The following is a 20,336-nucleotide window of genomic DNA, read 5'->3' as shown; positions in this document are numbered from 1 at the left end:
AGACAGAGAGATAAGGAGTCCTTTGGCGTACAAGGTTTTACATAACAATTTAGGGTGGGATTTTCAAACCCTCACTTATCACTAATTTCTAATGAGAACTGGGCATCCAACCCCCTTAGTCAGCTTTGAAAATTTCAGTCTTAGTATATGGATGAAACTGCACATCGGTCACACCATAGTAGATTTGTTAGGATGCAACATTCATGTATAACACTGAACAATGGATAAACCAAGAAAGTAACTCTTGATAGTTTTTGCTCTTGTCCCTTCCTTCGTGTTAGTACATGGCTCATGTGGGATACTGTACTTTTGAACGCTTCGTGTCAGTGGGTGTTCAAGTGAGAGAATTCCCAAGTGTACCTCGTGTTTAAGTGTTTGTATGTCTGTCGTTGCCAGAATCAAAACAAGGTTGTTTGTGAGAATCACCGTAGAAAAGTCAAATCTAATCAAATTCGCCAACTGAATGGAGGTAGAATCTCCCTCTGATACACACAGATTAAATTCAGCCCTACTGCTGAACTTTCACTAATTTTTCAAAACAAATTCAAACTAAAGGTTTGTTGAGGCTTGGACATGTCTGAATATATATGTTTCCAGGCCTAACTAGAACCACCCCAAGAGTATCGAAATATCACACAGAAAGCAGATCTCGTGGTATTTCAGACATTTAAGGAGACAGTATAATCATATGGGAGTCCAATCAAAATGGGGGCACCCAAAAGGTTTGGATAATCACAGATGCTGATCTGAACCAATGGTCAAAGCTTCTAATTAGAGCTGAGCCAGAGCCAAACTCCAAATTCCAGCATCACCAATTTGAAATATCCCCACATTTTGAAGATATAGCAGCTAGATCCAAACTTTAGCATTGGCTTCTTTTCACCTTTTTAGTGCTTCACCCACCCGTATTTACTAACTACTTGAGTTTATTAGCTAACAAGAGGCATGACCTAAACCTCACTGAAGTCAAATGAAAGATTCCCATTGACCTCAATGGTGTTTGAATCAGGCTTAATATATAACTTTAGTGGTCACAGGATAATCCCAATACTGGAGGGTTTACCCTTTCTCCAGGTGAATCCCATGCTGGATTTTCATCACATGTTGAGTCAGGTGTAACATCTAAGCAATATTCTTCTCTCTCTCTCTTTATAATTTATCTAATTTAAGATTACTTTTCCAAACCAAGCATCTGAGTCAGTGAATGCTGAGTCAATGGTTCTGAGACTAGATTGGCATGTAACATCTAAGGGAATCTGTGAGTAGGCTGAAGTTTTATTTTGCTAAATTTAGTTTCTGGCTTCTTAAATTGTCTAAGATCTTTTTTGAATTGTAATCTGCTCATAGAGCTGTTGTGCTTGACTAAACTTTTCTCCCCCCCTTTTCTCTCCAAGGTACTTTTATTTAACTTCCACTTCTGCCTGGGAACCCGAATGGGGATTTTTAAACAGAAGATTATTATTAGAAATTAATTAACTATTCTTTTCAGTTCTGTCTACTGAGAGCAGCTAAGCATTGCTGCTGATCTTCACTGCATTAAGACATTACTGATTGTCATTCTCAGAATGACTGCAAGAATGACTTTTCTGGAGAATATATAATGATATAAATATGAAAGATTTGAAAGGCACTTAACACAACCTATAATAAATCAGTAAAAATATTAAACATATAATTGCCATGTCAAATGCAGTGTAGACATGTGAAGAATGAGATATTATAGTGCAAATATGCACATTCCACAGACAGTAAAAAATCTTAAGTGCATCTCTGACTGTAATTAAAGGCCCCTGCTGTGATAGTCTTATTCCTTGTTTCATCACAATATAGACATGAGTAAATACCCTGCCTCTACTGTTCTTTCATAAGAACACCCAAGTATAATTAAACATGAAGCATTTGATGTTTTCAATCTTAAACAATCAGTGTCTACAAAACAGAGCTGTTTCCATTTGTTGGTGCTACCTCATCTTTCATAGTACATGAATCCAACAGGCAGAGAGAGAGGCTCCTGCTGCTAATATCTGAGCTCATTTGGCTGTGGCTAAGATTTTAGTGAACAATGCTTAGCAAAGCTTGCACTTTGAAGTCATTACTGAACCAAAGGCATGGACGTGCATATTGCGGTATTACTTGTAAGGTTAGCTACAGATGCTGACCTGATCTCCATGCTTGAGATCACAATTGGTCTTTATAGTTTTCATTACACTCAGGAGCGTATATCTGGCTAACCTTTCAGTACATTCTGAACATAAGGCATGCATACAGAGCTGCTACCATGGTCAGAGGAACAACAATCACTTGCACTAATAAAAATGTAGGATTCAACTTACTTTTTTGGTCTGTAGTCAGGAATGGACCTATCCAGTGATATCCTGTCGCTGAGCTGGGCATTGTAACCATACTCTTCATATTTAGTCTCAGATTCATGACTGTCATCTCTCAAGGTAGCAGCCATTCCTCCCTGGCCCAAGCCTCCTGGACCTTCAACTAGTCCCATGGGCTTGGCTAGACCTAGAAAGAAAACAAAAATGCAATTGAAAGGATAGTATATAGGAGGTAACAATAGGGTTGTGCTTATGTGTTTAGTTTTTTTAAACATTTAAGCAAATAGTAATCTGTTCTGGAGTTTTTATTAAGTAAGCGTACAATGACTGGACAAAGAAGGTGAGGATCAGAGAAAATGTTACCTCTAGGAATACTGGGCTAGATCCTCAGCTGAGGTAATGTAGCATAGGCTCAATTCTTTTTTACTCAAACAAAATGCTGAAAAGCCCATCCCCACTTGAGATGTTAGCCAATGAACAGTGCACCTGGTATGTTTTATCCACTAATGTAATAATGCTAATTTCAAGAAATCAATTTAAAAACAACAAATATAAACACAGAGAAAAAGAAACCCATCTACAGATACATTGTCAAATGCATCTTCCATGGCAACAGAAACTTAGATTACTGATGGATTCTAATAAATAATCTCATCACATATCACAAACCTTAATGGTGCGGTTCCATTTTCTGAAGAGCTGCCTATCCATAAGTCATTAAAAGTTATGAACTTATTTATAAAAGTCTTCTGGGTCCTGTACAGTAGCTTACAAATAATTCACAACACAGAGCAAAACAATTATAGCTAGAGCTGGTTGACATGTGTCAAATTAAGATGGTTTGAGAAAAAATAGTCAACATTTTCTCTCTCTCTCTCTCACACACACACACACCAGACAATATTTTTAGTAAGAGGCTGAGGCTATATCTCCTTCTTCCTTGCACAGGAGTGCAAGGGCTTTGACAATCTTGCCTTTACTATGTAAGAGATGGAACTCTTGGGGATCTCCTTTGTAACCTCATTGCTAAGCTCTGCCCTCGTTGTTTATCATAGCACCATCATTGGCACCACAAATCCCTAGTTACAGATCTAAGGTGGACTTACACAACTTAGTAGATGACAATAAGTTTGAGAGCTAAAATATTAAGGCCAACATTTTTAAGTTTGGGAGCCTATAGTGAGACACTTAAAGCATACTTAGGCATCTAAATATAAACAGCCTGCTTTAACATAGGTACTGAGCACTTGAAGCTCAGGTATTTAGTACCTCTAAAAATCAAGCCACTGTTAGTTAGGTGCCTAAATGTGGATTTAGGCACTTAACTGTTGGCACTCATATCTGAAAATATTTGTCTTAACACTGCAGGGAGCAATCTCAATGCAATTTGGGCACTTGACAGCCACTTGAGCCTTTGAAAATCTCCCCTGGTAACTCACAAGTTCATTGCCAAGTATCTAGTTAAGTTCCTCTTCATCATGCCCCTGAAATGCTTGATACTCTCAGTGTGAATCATGGGCCTTCGGTTACAAGGGATTGAAAACACTACAGCAAATCTTTCTTGACATGGCCAAGCCATTGAAAAATTCAAACAGCTCTAGGCAAAGAAGCCAACTGAGTTGTCAAAATGAAGGAAAAACATGAGGATCATGCTGGCAGAATCTCATTATGGTTATGTGGTATGCGTGGGAGGTGAGCCATTGGTCTGATGGGTGACTGGCTTTGAGGAAGAGAAAGAATAGGTGAGCAGGAGCAGAACTCCCCAAGGCCATGTAGGCATGGGAGGGAGAGAGGGAAAGGCTGGAGTTTCAAAACAGAATGTTTAAAAAGTTTCTTGTTTTACTGAGGAAGAGAGAGGAAGGCCACAGAACAGTGACATCTGGCTTGAGGTAGAAGCTAACTTGCACAAAGGTTCTCTAAAGCCGCAAGTAAAACAGAACTCAGAAAGGTACAACATATGAACATCACAAGTGCATTTTGGGATGGAGAAACTCACCCGAGCACTCTACCAGGGGAATCCCCAGCCCACCCATTTAACCAGCTTTATTGGCCCTTTGTGATACCGGAGCGGAGATCTGGCCCATGGTGTCCTCACAAGTGCCCTTGCACTTACACATCTACATAACCTGTGGATATGGTGGGTGCTGGCGTCACAGGGATAATGCATCTGATAGCAATGGATGGAGTCCATATTAAAAGCCTGATTTATTAAACGTATTGCTCCTTTCTATAAATAAGCCTCTTATCTATTTGCAAGAAAGGAACAGGAGGGTCCATATCAGTAATTAAATACACTTTCCTCACTCTCCACTTCCCAAAATCCAATTTTCCCCCTTAAAAGTAAAATCTGGGAATCAAATGAGCATACCTTCAAGTGGGAGTCTTGCAACAAGAGTAAGGTATCAAAAAACACAAGGGGAAATTCAAGAAGTTAGCTCAGCTGGACTGTATAAAAACATTCAACATCAGGCAGTTTTGGCAGCAGGCACAGAACCTTTTCCAGCTTTGACAAATGTTGCAGCAAGTCGTCTTTGTGCTAGTCCAGCATGCAAATGCTGAATGCATCTTTCCACGTTATGCTGCGCTGCCAAATGCAGGGGCAGAAAACCCAGAGAATTTGTTTCTATACAGCATTGTGCAGCAATATGAGCAAAACTAAACAAAAGACTTGACGAGCCAGAACATTTCCGGTGATTTCATTGAAGTTGGCTGTGTTTTGAAGCTATCCTTTAATTCATGGAATTGTTCAAAGTAAAGCTCCCACAAGCTACAAAGCATGTGGGAATCCTTTGTTCCTTTCTTCAGGCATGTGCTGAAACATTTATAAAACTGTCTGGTTGATACTGGCCATCCTCCTACTCTGTAGGCTATACTGAAACTTGGACTGCATCCCCGCAGTGAGGGGACTTACTAAGACTCCCACATCTGCCCTTAACCAAGCTACCTGAGCCGTGGGTCTGGGGGTGTAAAACCCAGTTACTCCCTCTCCAGAACAAGTGAGAGTGGAGGGATGGGGAACCAACACAGCTCTGGCTCCACTATCCTTCCCACTACTGGCCAGCGTAACTCTGTTGGTGTGGAGGGTGTCAAAATTTGCCACAGGTGTAGGCCGGTAGCAAATCACTCTTGCCTCGCCCGTGGATTTAGAGTGCAACAGGGCAGGCATTGTGTCTCAGTGGGGAGTCTGAATCACAATGCCTTCTGGGACTCCTCTTCTGTGAGAACTGCAGCTTATCCCACCCCACCCTGTGCTCAAAGGCACAGCTGAGCCCTCGGTTTGTGCAGTACCCAGCATCATGGGGCACAATGCTGATTGGTGCCTCTAGGTGCTATGCTAATAGTGATAAATACTGGGGCTGTGGAGTGCCATTTAAAGTGTGCCTTGTCCCCCTCGCTGGACCCTCCTCTTCCCCTGAGGCACCCATCTCTGCCCGCAGCCTTACCCTGTGAGCACGTGTTCCTACACCTACCCCCACCAAAGCTGAGTGACTGCTATTGAGACCTGGAGAGCAGAGATGCAGCACCCCTCAGGTTTGGCCTTGCCAAAAAGTGGCCGGACGGTGGCCCGGGTGGACCTCCTCCCAACTGGCGCCACAGCCTGAAAACTGTAGCCTCTGAAGCATGCTAGCCGCTTTGCAAACAAACACACTGACAAAGACAGTTCCTGCCCATAAGAAGTTAATGTCCCCCCATGTAATTTGCCATTTTGCTCTATAAAAAAGCAGCATTACCCCATCCATCATGAATGGCTATTCTTTATTACTCATCCCATTTAGAGGAAATGCCCAACCAGCACCCCTTTTTCACTGAAACTCCACCGAAATGTTTTGGAAATCTTTTTCTAAAGTACGTTAACCTGCTTGTAGTTATCCCAATAAAACAGCTGGGATTGTATTATTGACCAACATACAACAGTATTACATTTTTGCATTCTGCAAGTATAAGGAGAAACTATAACCAACGATGCCTAAGTACAATTAAGAATTGATTTTATCATGCCTATGATTCAGTACATGCAAATGGAGCAACTGTAACCAATAGTGCTATGCCTCAGATTTTTGCGGTTGAAAATTTTCCAACAGACCAGCTTTCTGTAGGAAAATGACAATTTGACAAGATCAAAACATTTCACTGTATAGATTTTGTTGAAATTTTCAATGAAAAATTATTGAAGAGCTTCATTTTCACTTTAACAAATGGAATATTCTATCATATGTATAAAGTTATTATATACTATAGGAATCAAACCAAAGCTCTTGGACCTGATTGAAATGAAGTGCTTCAATCAGGTCATTAGGAGTTTCTCAAAAAAAAAATGCAGAAATTCCATATTGTGGGAAATGTTGACATTTCTACTTTTTGTTCTGATTTGGGACCAAAGGAAATTAGGAAGAGTCTGAATCCTCCACGAAATGGAAATTCTGAGTTTTGACCCATGCTAGTATTTAATATGATGCAATGTAGACTACAATGTAAAGCACTGATCCTGCAAGCCCATACTCAGACAAGTAGTCCTTGGTCACATAAGCAGCCCTTCAGAAAGCAATGGAACTACACCCCTGAGACGCTACTTTATTAAGAATAACTACATGCAGGTTTAGACTTCTTCCAAAACACATGATTTCCAGTATTGACTAGTGATTTTGAGCACCTCCGTTTTTGGATGCCAACTTTAAAGGGGCCTGATTTTTCAGATGGAGGGTGCTCAGCACTGTCTAACAAAAATCAAACCCTTTTAACATGTCTCAAGTCACGCACCCAAGAATTTGAAGAACTCAGAATCATTAGCAGTCACTTTATAAATGCTTGGCTGCAATGTTTAAGTCACCGAAAGATCCTGGAGTATGAAGGTTTCTTCTTTAGGCTTACTGGCTCACATTCTGATGTCAGTTACACCAACGTACATAGAGGGTGACTCCAGCAAAGCCAATGAATTTACACTGGCATAAAGGACGTAAGTTCTGGCCCACTCACTTTAGTGGTAAGGATGGTTTGGTTACAATAGAAGGTAACTGTATTTACTTCTTATAGTTCAGGTTCTGCTTCTTTATGAGCAAAATCGTTGCATCCTGAAAGGCCCAAGGACAAGAGGAATCAAGCATTCAGCATGTGGAGAGTCTCAAGCGGTCTGTTTGCTATTGTTCTCGCTAGAAAGATGGCTAGGTAACACAGCCCAACCATGTATAATTGTAATACTTTAGTATGCTTTATTCCCAAGTCTAGTATTTTAACTGTTCGTGCTGCTAATCTGATCTCGTTCTAGAAAACAACCAGAGTTGTACTTAAAAGATACTGCTGGGTTAGGTTTTTTTGTTCTCATTACCCCGTGCTACTGTAGCCTGCTTGCAATTACCATAATAATGCAGCAATATTGACCAATGTACAGCAGCAAAATAAATGATAACACATTGCGTCATTCTGCAAGTACAATGTAAAAGTGGTCCTACTAGCATTTAAGAACAATTTACTATTACTTGTCCTATATTCTCCATCCATACCTGCGAATGCAGTAATTACAGGCAATATGTTTCCTTTTTATACTTTGCTAGTCAGCAGTTAGATGTAATGATCCCATATCAGATAGCATCTATATAGCACCTTTTGTCTCAGATGATGCCCAAATGCTTTACAAATTGCTTTCTGTATAGAAATAACTGCAAAAGCCAGTAGCATTTGGCCAGGTCATGGCCCCTGATCCATGCATGGACAGTTCCCTCAGCACTTGGCCCTCCAGCATGAAAGAGAAGGGTGGGCTTGCCATCTCTGCAGCATCATTCTGCATGGAGATGGGGTCAGGATATGAGGGATGAGGAGCCCCATATTGGGTGGAGGTGGAACCAGGGCTGTACGGATATATTTTGTTCATTCTTGTGCCCTGTGGTGCTTGCCTGGAAACGACAATACAGTTCAGGACTGTATTATCTGTTCTGCATAGCTCCCCTTCACGGTGAGGAACAACGCTTTAGAAGTAGGAGAGTGGGTCAGCCATTGCTAGGGAAAGTCATAGGAAACAATGCTCCCAGGGTATAAGGGAGACAGAGACCCAGCATAAGGCACAAGTTCTCCTATGTGTCCCAGACGATGGCTCCAGATTTGGGGCAGGTCCCACAGCTCTTTCCAAAGGAGGAAAACCCTCACACTCCTGACAGTACGATTGAGGGGGATCCTCATAGAGATTTCTTCCTCCTTATTCACAGATGATCCAGGCCACCATGTGGACATTCGAAGAGCTACATTCACTGAATCTGCAGGGTCAGGTCCCACAGCACCTAGAATTCCCCGTAGAATTCTCCAATCCAAGTAGTATGCCAACCTACTCCTGCTTAGCTTATGAGATCTGATGAGATCACATCATGCTGTAATACAGTTGAGAGAATCCAAAGAGCACCAAGTGCTCAAACAAGTAGATATCTCAAACTACTTGGAGCTCAGATAATAAGACTGCAGAGCTGAAAAGCCCTTCAAAGACTGGCTTCGTTAAATCCAGCATAATTTGCTTTATAAGTGACAGAAAGCTTATTCACTATGAATAATCATTTTTCACAGATCTCAAGATGAAGACAGAAAGAACCCACATACATTTCTTTTTTATTTCAGATACTGAACTCCTCTCTGTCACAAACCCAAGAGATCAGCAAAAAACAAATGAACAAACATTAACACCATATTGTACAGCAGCCACTTAGGAACTGTACAATTCCTAAGGTCATCCAGATTCAGAAAACCTATGGTAAAGGTGTAACATCAACTGCTAATCAGAATCAGCAAGAAAAAAAAAGAGAATGGTAAGAAAATGCAGACTGTAAGAATACACACATGCCCTATCCAATTTCATAGTCAATAATAGATGCCAAATCTTCACAGTGTACACAAATGACTGCATCAGGACAACTGCAGGCGTCACTTCCAAAATATAATGAAGGTTTTACTAGAAAAAGAATCCAGTGTAAGAAACTTTGCTTGTATTAGTAAAATAGATGACTCATCAGTCCTGTGCGGCAGAGTGTGAGCAACGATTTCAGCCTAAATAACACTGTCAGCTCCTTTAAAGGTCTGATATGGAACAGAAAGTTAAAATAGCATTTTATAAATCTTATTAATAGATTAGATAGAAAGAGTAATAAGAACTGTATTACTCCAGCAAGGCCACCACAATCAATGGAGAGAATGAAGTACCGGTTCTAGGCCATGGTAGCCTACTGATACTGTGCTGAGCCAACATAGGTGGAAGGACTCTAAGAACTTTACTTTGCTCTGGTGCCTGGATCTTTTCTCTACTATGTTGTGTCTGAGCAGCATCTGTGGAAAGAAATAAGCTACTGGAAATATTGGTACTGGGCAGAGGTGCAATTGCTATTGATTTTATGTGGAAGGTGCTCAGCTACTACAGGGATGGATAGCAGTATACAATCCTAAGATGAAAGAAAGAGAGAAAAGCTCCCACCTCTGAATGTTGGCAAGCATCTGGGTTTTAACCCTTTTTATCATGTTTAGTTGTCTTTTTTTAAGTCACATTTTCTTCAAAATCTATTTGCATTTTTAACCTTTCATTGCATACCAGTAAGTCACCGTGGCACAGTGGTGGTGTTTTGTTTTTGTTTTCTTAAGAAACCACTGCTTTAAACTAGCCACAGATATTGCCAATATTTTATTTCACAGAAGAATAGACTGAAAAGATTATTTTATACTACTAGAGGAAAAAAATTTAAAAATATTTACTCTGCTTTATCAAAGATTTCTTAGGGGCTTATTAAGCTAATAGGAGACCATGAAAAAATTCCAGGACGCAGATCCCCCTTAATGTCAATCTGGTCATACATTGGTCTAAAACCAGTCTACAGCATAAGACTGGTGTAACTCAGTGTTGAACAGGGCCCTACAGTCTCCTTTGTCTTGAAATTTTAAGACAGTGGGAGGACTTTGACTGTCTGTTGGAGCCATCAAAGACTCAGGAAGGCAGGCGAAGAAGTTTGAGGAACACTTTTGGCCATTGCTTAGTGATAAGGTCATGGGCGAGATGTGTGAGGATGCTGGTGGCAGAGCTGTCAGCTAATTGTCTGAGCTAACGACTTATAGCTAAATCACATTTCCAGCATATCTTGCCTATTTCAATCCCATAACTAGGGGATAGAAAAGTGGAGTTGGGTCACAAAAGGGACTCCCCAGTTGAGCTGCCACCAGCAGATGTATATATTTGTCTGAATGTTTAGGCTTTTCTGCAAAAATACAGACCAAATTCTGCACTTAATCACACCTGGTACAACTCAACTGACTTCAGTGTGGTCTGATGGGATAGTTCAGAATTTATCTTGGTCATTTTAGAGATCACTGTGGAAGAGAGGAAGATCTGTACACATGGGGAGCAGAGTCAGTCTTGGTAATCTTAACCAGATTAATTACTTCACGGAACGCATCATTTTCTAGGAAGAAACAAGGCTTTTCTTTTTCACTGTAAATCCTGTCACAATGGGAAAATAACAGAACAAATGTATGTGGAAGACTGATAAAACAGGGAGATCAAACTGCATCTGTGATTCCTTTTTAGTATTTTTTTTTCCACTTGCAGAACACATACATGCAGTAATATTTCAGGTTCAATCCAGGGTTGTTTGAGCCATACTTAACCTTCCTCCCCTTCCAACTTAGAACAACAAATAGAGAATATTCATCTGCATTTACAATTGCCTACAATAGACTCCATTCCAGACCATTTCCTGGCTTTCCTGCACCTTCTGTCTTAGTTCACCGGCCCCTTTGTCACAGTAGCTTTGCTCCCAACTCTCCATTATTAGTATTAGCACCACTTCCAACTCCCTTCTGATCCTACCAAAGTAATACAATGGATCTCCTGACACAACCATGCCAGCTCCACCACTGTCAGTTCTGGTAAGCACCAAACTTTCTACCACTGAAGCAAATGGTAAACTCCCATTGACTTCAGTGGTGCAGTTCAGTCCTCTTCCAGGGCCGACCGCCCAGGGGCACCACGGTCAAGGGGGCACCGTTAGGCAGCGCAGAGTTGAGCACCACCAGTGTAGTGTCAGAAACTGCTCCTGGCTAGCAGGGGAGCACCAGTTGTGGGGGCAGCCAGATTTCTCCCTCCTTCCTCCCGGTGCAGGAACATGGGAACAGAAGCAAGCGGTGACACACAGATATTGCTCACCGCCCCCCGCACCATGTTCCTCTGGACCTCCCTAAGGAGCTGTGAGGGGGGAGCAAGGAGCAACACCAAGCACTCTGTGCATTGAGGGACAAGCAGCAATGCCAGTTGCTCCATGCATTCAGGTCAGTTTCATGTGGGCACAGGGGGCACAGTGCAGGGGTTAGGGGTGAAGGGGGATGGAGAGCCAGGGGAGCCCACAGGGACCAGGGGCAATGGGAGTACACCCACAGGGGGCCAGTGGGCGGGTGCGGGTGCCATGCCTATGGAGGCCAGGGGTACCAAAATACATGTTTGTCTATAGCACCATTTTCCCTAAGGCCAGCCCTGTTAGAGGCCACCCCCATGCATCATTTTTGCTTCTGCTCTTGTCTGACTCTTGTCCCAACCCTCCACATCAATAGTGGCTCCAATCCCAACCCTTTGAACTTGATTCCTCTTTTATTCACACTGGTTTTACCATAGTATAACTCCATTGCCTTCACAGGAGTTACTCTTGATTTATAGTGCTGTAAATGGGAGGACATAATAGCCCTTAGTTGATTATTTGCATAGGCATCTTGCAATTTTCTTTTCCAAGGGTTGCATCTTCCTAAATGTTTTTTTTAATTGGGGGGCAGGGGGAAATGGCACTTCATCTCTTTAAAAGCTTCCCCCTTCCCACCCCCGCCCCTAGATTTTTCAATTGAAAACCTGTCTGCAATATCTTCTGAGGGAACCAATACTCTTAGACGTTAGCTTAATCATAGAATAAAGAAGGAATTCAGGGACAATGAGAAATTCACATAATTTGGAGCAGCTGACTTTTGGTAGTCTAATCAGTTTTTTAAATTACAAGAAAAAAGGTTTGTAGGCTATACGATAGATATGTTAACACAGTTCAAGCAAGCATTGACTCAAAAGTTCTTTTTATCCAAGTAGCTCTAGACAGAATTTGTTAATATGCTGAACAGGAGTACAGGACAAAATGAAGGAACAGCATCAGTTCTCAAAGCAAGTACAAGATTGGTTGTGTCTAGCAAATACTGCAAGTCTCAATTCTCTCACCTTTATGTTTTATTATTATTTGTACTGAAGTGGCACACAGAGACTCTAAACCAGAATCAGGGTGCCATTGTGCTAACTGACGCATGGGCCCAAATATAGCTACAGATGACTGTTTGACAGATGACACAATAAAAGACAGACTCTTCCACAAAGTGTTAAGAATGTAGGTTAGGGCAAAATACTGCTGATGTCCAAGACAAGCAGCTGGGTTGGGAAGGGTGAAGCAATAGCAAACCGAGCCAGATGTCACACATTAAATAAAGGTCTCAGTACTAAAGTACTCAGTGCTTTTTTTGCCTCGGTCTTCACAGACAAGGTCAGCTCCCAGACTGCTGCACTGGGTAGCACAGTATGGGGAGGAGGTGAGCAGCCCCCAGTGGTGAAAGAACAGGTTAAGGACTATTTAGAAAAGCTGGACATGCATTACAAGTCGATGGGGCTGGATCTAATGCATCCAAGGGTGCTGAGGGACTTGGCCGATGTGCCTGACCAACCTGATTGCCTTCTATGATGAGATAACTGCCTCTGTGGATATGGGGAAAGCAGTGGATGTGATATACCTTGACTTTAGCAAAGCTTTTGATACAGTCTCCCACAGTATTCTTGCCAGCAAGTTAAAGTAGTATGGATTGGATGAATGGACTATAAGGTGGATAGAAAGCAGGCTAGATCATCGGGCTCAATGGGTAGTGATCAACAGCTCGATGTCTAGTTGGCAGCTGGTATCAAGGGGAGTGCCCCAGGGGTCAGTCCCAAAGCCGGTTTTGTTCAAGTCTTCATTAATGATCTGGATGATGGGATGGATTGCACTCTCAGCAAGTTCGTGGATGACACTAAGCTGAGGGGAAGAGGTAGATATGCTGGAGGATAGGAATAGGGTCCAGCATGACCTAGACAAATTGGAGGATTGGGCTAAAAGAAATCTGATGAGGTTCAACAGGGAGAAGTGCAGAGTCCTGCACTTAGGTCGGAAAAATCCCATGCTACAGGCTGGGGACTGACTGGCTAAGTGGCAGTTCTGTAGAAAAGGACCTGGGGATTACAGTGGATGAGAAGCTGGATGTGAGTCAATAGTGTGCCCTTGTTGCCAAGAAGGCTAACGGCATATTGGGCTGCATTAGTAGGAGCATTGCCAGCAGATTGAGGGAAGTGATTATTCCTCTCTATTCGGCACTGATGAAGCCACATCTGTAATACTGCGTCCAGTTTTGGGCCCCCCACTACAGAAAGGATGTAGACAAATTGGAGAGAATCCAGAAGAGGGCAACAAAAATGATTAGGGGGCTGGGGCACATGACCTATGAGGAGAGGCTGAGGGAACTGGGCTTATTTAGTCTGCAGAAGAGAAGAGTGAGGGGGGATTTGATAGCAGCCTTCAACTACCTGAAGAGGGGTTCCACAGAGGATGGAGCTAGGCTGTTCTCAGTGGTGGCAGATGATAGAACAAGGAGCAATGGTCTCGAATTGCTGTGGGGGAGGTCTAGGTTGGATATTAGGAAAAACTATTTCACTCCAGCGAAGCACTGGAATGGGTTACCTCGGGAGGTGGTAGAATCGCCATCCTTAGAAGTTTTTAAAGCCTTGCTTGACAAAGCCCTGGCTGGGGTGATTTAGTTAGTGTTGGTCCTGCTTGGAGGAGGGGGTTGGACGAGATGACCTCCTGAGGTCTCTTCCAACCCTGATATTCTATGATTCTATGCTCACCTTTAGCCTAGCCATTTATAGAGCTATTTTTAGAATCCCTAAAAAATAACTCAGAGCAAAGAGTCTTAGAAAATCTCATCAGCTTACCTTAGAGAAGGACACAACCAGATCCAGATCACAAACACCCTAACGTTCCAATCTGGTGATTTGGTTTAGTCCAAATTCCAGACTGAATTCATATATATTTTAGCATAGAGACCCAGAATAGATTTAATAATAAGGAGGGTGGTATGGTGCAGTAGTCATTTCAGGGAAAAGGAGTCAGAATGCCTGGGTTCTATTTCACATTTTGTGGCTGATTTGCTCTGTGGGGCAAGTCACTTAACCTCTACATGCTTCAGGTTCCCCTTCTGTGAAAAGGAAATAATACGTATCCATCTTTACAAAATGCTTTGAGAATTTTGGATAAAAGGTACTTTATAACTGCACAAAGTTAATTACTATAATCCATCAGAAGTAGTTTAGTAGTTTGGAATTTGGGTGACAGATGAGAAGGCAAAAATCAGAACCAGAAATCTGTTTTTCAAAAAAAACCCTCTCATCTCCTGAAGTTTTAAATTTTGAACATTAAGCTGATCCAATATGGCATTTTCATATTGGGTTTTATCCTTTCTTTTCCCCCTGAACTGTGCTATGGTATACAAAGCCATCCAATGGAAAACAGTCATCTAGCTATATTTGGGCCTATCACTATAGTATCTGAGCACTGAAAACACGAATGAGGATAAATTCACAACATATCTGTGAGGTATAAAAGTGTTATTGTTAGACCAGGTCTAACAAATTGTTAGACAAATTTTCCGGATGTTTTTCCATTAGAAAATGCCAAGTTGACTAACCCACCACATTCTGTGGGAATGTGTTCAATTTTATCAAACCTTCCCACAGAAAACCTGCCTGGATTCCTGCCAGCAATCTGGGATGCTTCAGAGCTGAGATCCTGGAAATGTTACCTTCAGCTAAGGCTCTCAGGGCTTCTAGGGTCCTACTCTGAGGAAGAGAGCCTGGAAGAGGACTGCCAAGTCTCTGGACAGCACCGGGAGCATCACTTGTATTTGAAGAAGTCAAAACAAAATGTCATTTCATTTTTGGAATTCCCATTCCATGGGAAATTTAAACATTTCAAGGTTTAGTTCCAATGGAGAACAATTTTGTTTGAATTTCCCCTGGAATACATTCCAGATTCAGACCAGACCTGACTATCATCCCTAATTTACAGGGGAGAACTGAGGGAGAACAGAAATAATGAAGCAACTTACCCAAGGTCACACAGAAAGTCTGTGGCAGAGCCAGGAACTGAAAGCGACTTACCTGAGTCCAGAGTAGCAGCCATGTTAGTCTGTATCGTGAGCAACAGCTCACTTCATCGGATGCAGTGAGCTGTAGCTCACAAAAGTTTATGCTGTAATAAATTTGTTAGTCTCTATGGTGCCACAAGTACTCCTTTTCTTTTTACCTGAGTCCCAGTCCAATGTGGTTAAGTGACTTTTACCACTAGATCACCCTTTTCCAAAATGATATATTTATTTTATTATACGCCCACTCTACCAAGGGATGGAGTTTCTCCCACAAGATGCTAAACACCACTGACTTCAGACACCACAGGGACCTGGAGTCTAGGGTGCACAGAAACTTGCGTAAGCCCTGAATGCCGTCTCCGCTCCAGTAGCTGTGTTCTTCTATGGAAGTGAACAACTCTCTTTCTCCTTCTATGGCACCCGAGTGGATTTCATTCTGCCAAAAATGCTGAACATCCTTCACAGGCTGTGCCTCATTTTTTGCTCATCTTTTGATGCCTGATTTTGGTCAAAGGATTGCATGTTGCCAAGAAAAGGAATCTGCCTCTTTCACTGACTATCATAAACCCCATACAAAGTATGTGTAATGAAAAGATGGCCACCACTAAGGAATGGCTCCCTGAAATTATTGCCTTGGAGAGCATCCAAAAAATGTCCTGTCCAGAAATATAAAGAGGTCACTGAATGCAGTATCCGCTCAGTACACCAAAATTAGGCCTGGGAAAATGGATGTGCTGTGCAGAAGCATACACCAGACTCAACAATATCCAGAAGAAAGTGTTATTTAAAACTTAGATTTCAGACAATTTCACAGAAGAATAACATGGAGTATGCTGAGATGGAAACATGTCTGCTTTATGAATCAATCTGAATGTTAAACAGACATATGCCCTCAACTCCTGCATATCTGAACTTTGCATATCCAAAGCTCTGTTCCCTCTAATGCATGAAGCCTATACAATATATGAGGGATAGGTGAATTGGTCTGCAAGCTAATCTGAATCATGACTATTCTCTGAGCTGGAGAGAAACTCTGTATAGGGATGAGGTTTAGACTCATGTATGGAAACATTCACCAAGTCACACACCACAGGGACCTGAACTTTCCCACTTTCCGCAAAGGAAGGAAGCAAAGAACAAAAAACAAAACAAAAAAGCAAAGGCCTGGCCAGTTCAATGTGCACTACAGTACTTTCGTTTATCTGAAATCCAGACTGGGTACTATCCCATTGTTTATTATAGCCAAGTTTCCTGAATCCTCTCTTGAAAGACTTATGTCCCTGAGTATCCTTGTTTCTCTGAAGACATATCTGGCTCACCCATGGGAAAGATGAGCAGTAAACTGGGGTTAATGGGTTAAAAAAGAAAAAAAATGAAATTACTTTGCAAAAAGTCAGAGCATTTCCTCTTTTGTAAGGTGTGGGCACTTACCTACAACACAGCAGTATTTTGAGGTAGAACTGACCAAATAAGATTTTCATTTCACCAATATTTTTGCAGCTTGGGTATTTGGTTCCATTTTGATGCAGAACAAAACCAAGACCTTTTGAAGTTTTTTATGAAAAAATGACAGAGACAGAGAGAGAGAGAACTCCAGAACAGCCAATAGCTTAGTGGTTAGGGCCAATTCATAGCAGGACCTTGAATCTGGTCTCCCACATCCCAGGTGACCAATGGGCTATTGGCTATGCTGGGGTGCCTCTCTCTGTCTCTTGCTCTCTCTCAATTACCTCCTGGACTGAGAAATCTTTCCAACAGAAGTTTCTGTGATGTTTCAGTTTCAATGAATTAACATTTTCCAATTTCCCAATCAGCTCTACTCTGAGGCTTAGTTTATCAAGGGTTGTAAAGTACTTTGAGATGCTTAGATGGAAAGTGCTATAGGAGTGCAAAGAATTAAGAACAATTATTTGTTATAAATGACACAATCCCTGGTGTAAATGCATAAAACAACCAGATACTCAGCATGCACTTTGGGCAAAATTCACTCAGGGGAAGGAGGTCTGGCACAAGACCCTACCCGTCATTTAAACCTCACATAGGGGTTTGTGCAGCAGGCCCAGGTCAGAGCAACCTCACAAGGGATATCAATGAATCCTTGCGGTAGGGAAGAAACGGTGTGCAAACTGTGCATGCTGGCCTCACATAGGCCACAGAGGAGGAGGACAAGGTTGGAGCCATGGGCTCTGGGACTGTGAGGATCCAGTGGCTCCAACATCTGTCTCATTCCATCTGATGGGCTGGGACAGCCATTGCAGGAGGCAGGGGCTACACGGCAGCCCTGGGCTCCAATTCTAGGCTGGCGAGGTGTATTTCATCTCAGTTGCTCCCTACTGCACCTGATTTTATGAAGCTGGAGTGGATTTCACCCATAACATTCACAGCAAGGTATCAGAATGGTTCACTCTCTACTGTGGAGCCTTCTGTGACTTTATTTCACCCACAAATTCTCTCCCCTTGTGCTTCAGGAGGGACACCATCTGCACAGACGTCTTCTTGGGATCAAAAAGCAAGAAGCTCCTGCTGGGAAGTGCCCTGGGTTTTGTTTTCCAGACTTTTCTCAAAAATAACCCCAACCAAGAAGATGCAGAAAGGATTCCTTTGCTGAAACATTTTGAGAAAAGCTCCCTATGCTCTAATGCTGGTTTGATAAGATGAAAAATGGCAGTTCTGATGTATGTAAGGATGACTTCCAGCTGAAAAGCCTTAGCACCACTCCTCCGATGTCAGCCAGAGGAAAGATTCAATGTAGTTCAATACACAGTATGTCTGCCTTGCAGAACACGAGGGTTCTGGTGCAACTCGGGGCTAAGCTGGTAAGCAGGCTGCACACAAAGAGCAGACAGCATTCGTTGCTTAACATTACAAGGATCTCTCATAATGGCATGGGTGCACATTGGGACTCATTTGCCTTTGAGTTATGTTGGTGTAAATCAGGATTAGCTCCACTGCAGTCAATGTAGGAGGAGGAGAATCAGGCAATGATGGGAAATATTATGAAAAAACGTGCAATGGCGAGCCAGTCATTGGCTATGAGCACAAAATAGAAGATTTTATTGCACTATGATTTGTGACCAAGTCCTCATTTTCAAATAAGGCAGGAAACCCTGGGGGAGGGGGAAATCACATGGCTCTATTGTGCCATCATAGAAGTCCTCTCCAGTGTGATCACCCAATGTGCAAAGCAGCATTCCCTGCATGGGTGTAGCTATCCATTTTATAAGCACCAAGTCACAGCTGCCCTTCCTGCACAGACATTTCTGTGGGTGCCCATCGTGCCCCCATAGACTTAGCAGACAGAACAACATTGTACAGACTACTCCCTCTCTGGACATAAAAGTCATTATTATTTTTTTAATTGGAAAAGATATTACATTTACATGTGCAGATATCCAATATCAAAAGTAATTGCTTTTATGGAATACTCATTTGAAGCCTGTTTCCCCTTGAGATGAGAAAATGTTCTCTAATTACAACAGGTAATTTGGAAGGAGATAAACAGATTCCTGAGAGACAAGAATGGGGAGATGCAGATGCTGTAGGAAGCAGAAGGTAAAGTTCCCATTTATGAAGTAGATGCCGATCTCATTCCTACAGATCATAAACCATATCCTGGTCCCACCAAGTTTTACCATTTACTTTGGTGGGACCATAATCGAGCTCCATCAAAGAAAGATTCTGGGGGAAAAAAACACATTGGGGAGCTACATAGAGCATTTTTAGTTCATAAAGGAAAAGACAACCCACTATCATCAGCACACTTCTAAATCACACATCAGCTGTCCTGATTTTTTATTTTTATTTTTATGATCGAGCAATGAAAAGGAAAGACTTGTGTGTTTTCTTTTAATTTGATAAATTGATGCCAAGACTTGTCTCCTAGTTTTAAAATCCCAGCAGTCATGTGGCTTACAATGCTGAAATACATTTAATTGAGTGCTCTAAGCAGAAGAATGGAACAGGGTAGAAAAACTTCCAAAGGTCCCCTCGATGATGATGGCATGCATATGGAGGAAGGCCAGAGGGGCTGAAACTCTGGTCTATGTAGCTGCTTGAGAGCTAATTGCTTTTAAAGAAAGCCAAAATCTGAGAGTGTCGTCAGTCTGGTATTTGGTTTCTGGCAGTGGATGATATCTGAGGCTTCAGAGAAAAGCAAACACAAATCATAAAGTCCTTAGCCAATTAAGCAATGCTGTACAGTACATGGAGGAAAAATTCCTTCTCAAACCCCACTGGTAAGCATCTTAAGAGCTGAAGCATAATATCTGATTACCCTCATCATTATCTTAACATGGTCAGCTAGAAATATTCTTAGCCGTCTTAAAATTACCCAGCTCTTTGAAAAATCTGAATCCTTCCTGCATCAGACATCACTTAGGGCATGAACGAGGGTTCACCAACACTGTCTATCAAGCTGTTTGCTGGAATGGCTACCAGGTCATGTTTATAACTTAACTTCTTTATGAGGATAGATTGTTGGCCTACTGCTTAACCCCTGACCTGGAGTGCCAGCAGACTGCTTTTCATCTGGTCCCTACCCTTTGTCCTGTCCATCTTGGGTGGCCCTACCAGCAGTTAAAACTACCATTAGCATAATCCTTAAAGTTATTGGAACACATGAACCTGCCCATCAAGGTGCTTGGTTCAAGGTTCATTCCCACCCCAAGGGAAGGGACTAAAAACCAGCCACTAATATTTGACTGGACAGACTCCCATGGCAGTGAATTTCACATTGCTGTAATGATCGGTGTCTCACTGAGCAACATGAATTGGATCAGCTATATCTACACACTGGATTTT

At 42.1% G+C, this 20,336-nt stretch overlaps 1 protein-coding gene across 3 annotated transcripts in view; it reads right to left on the bottom strand.

Annotated features, from left to right (window-relative positions):
* Nucleotides 1–20,336, bottom strand: part of GALNT9 (polypeptide N-acetylgalactosaminyltransferase 9) — a 225,139-nt gene that overhangs the window by 178,352 nt on the left and 26,451 nt on the right. For 2 of the 3 annotated variants that reach the window (XM_084649613.1, XM_084649614.1), the window contains exon 2: nt 2,334–2,514. In XM_084649613.1, coding sequence (XP_084505739.1) covers nt 2,334–2,514 — 181 coding nt within the window. Of the gene's footprint in view, nt 1–2,333; nt 2,515–20,336 lie in introns of those variants that run through there. The other variant, XM_084649615.1, reaches the window with a different exon arrangement.

The sequence above is a fragment of the Lepidochelys olivacea genome, assembly GCF_965140295.1.
Source record: "Lepidochelys olivacea isolate rLepOli2 genome assembly, chromosome: 15".
Lineage (NCBI taxonomy): Eukaryota > Metazoa > Chordata > Testudines > Cheloniidae > Lepidochelys > Lepidochelys olivacea.
The sequence above is the reverse complement of the archived record's forward strand: the minus strand, read 5'-3'. Positions and strand labels throughout refer to the sequence as shown.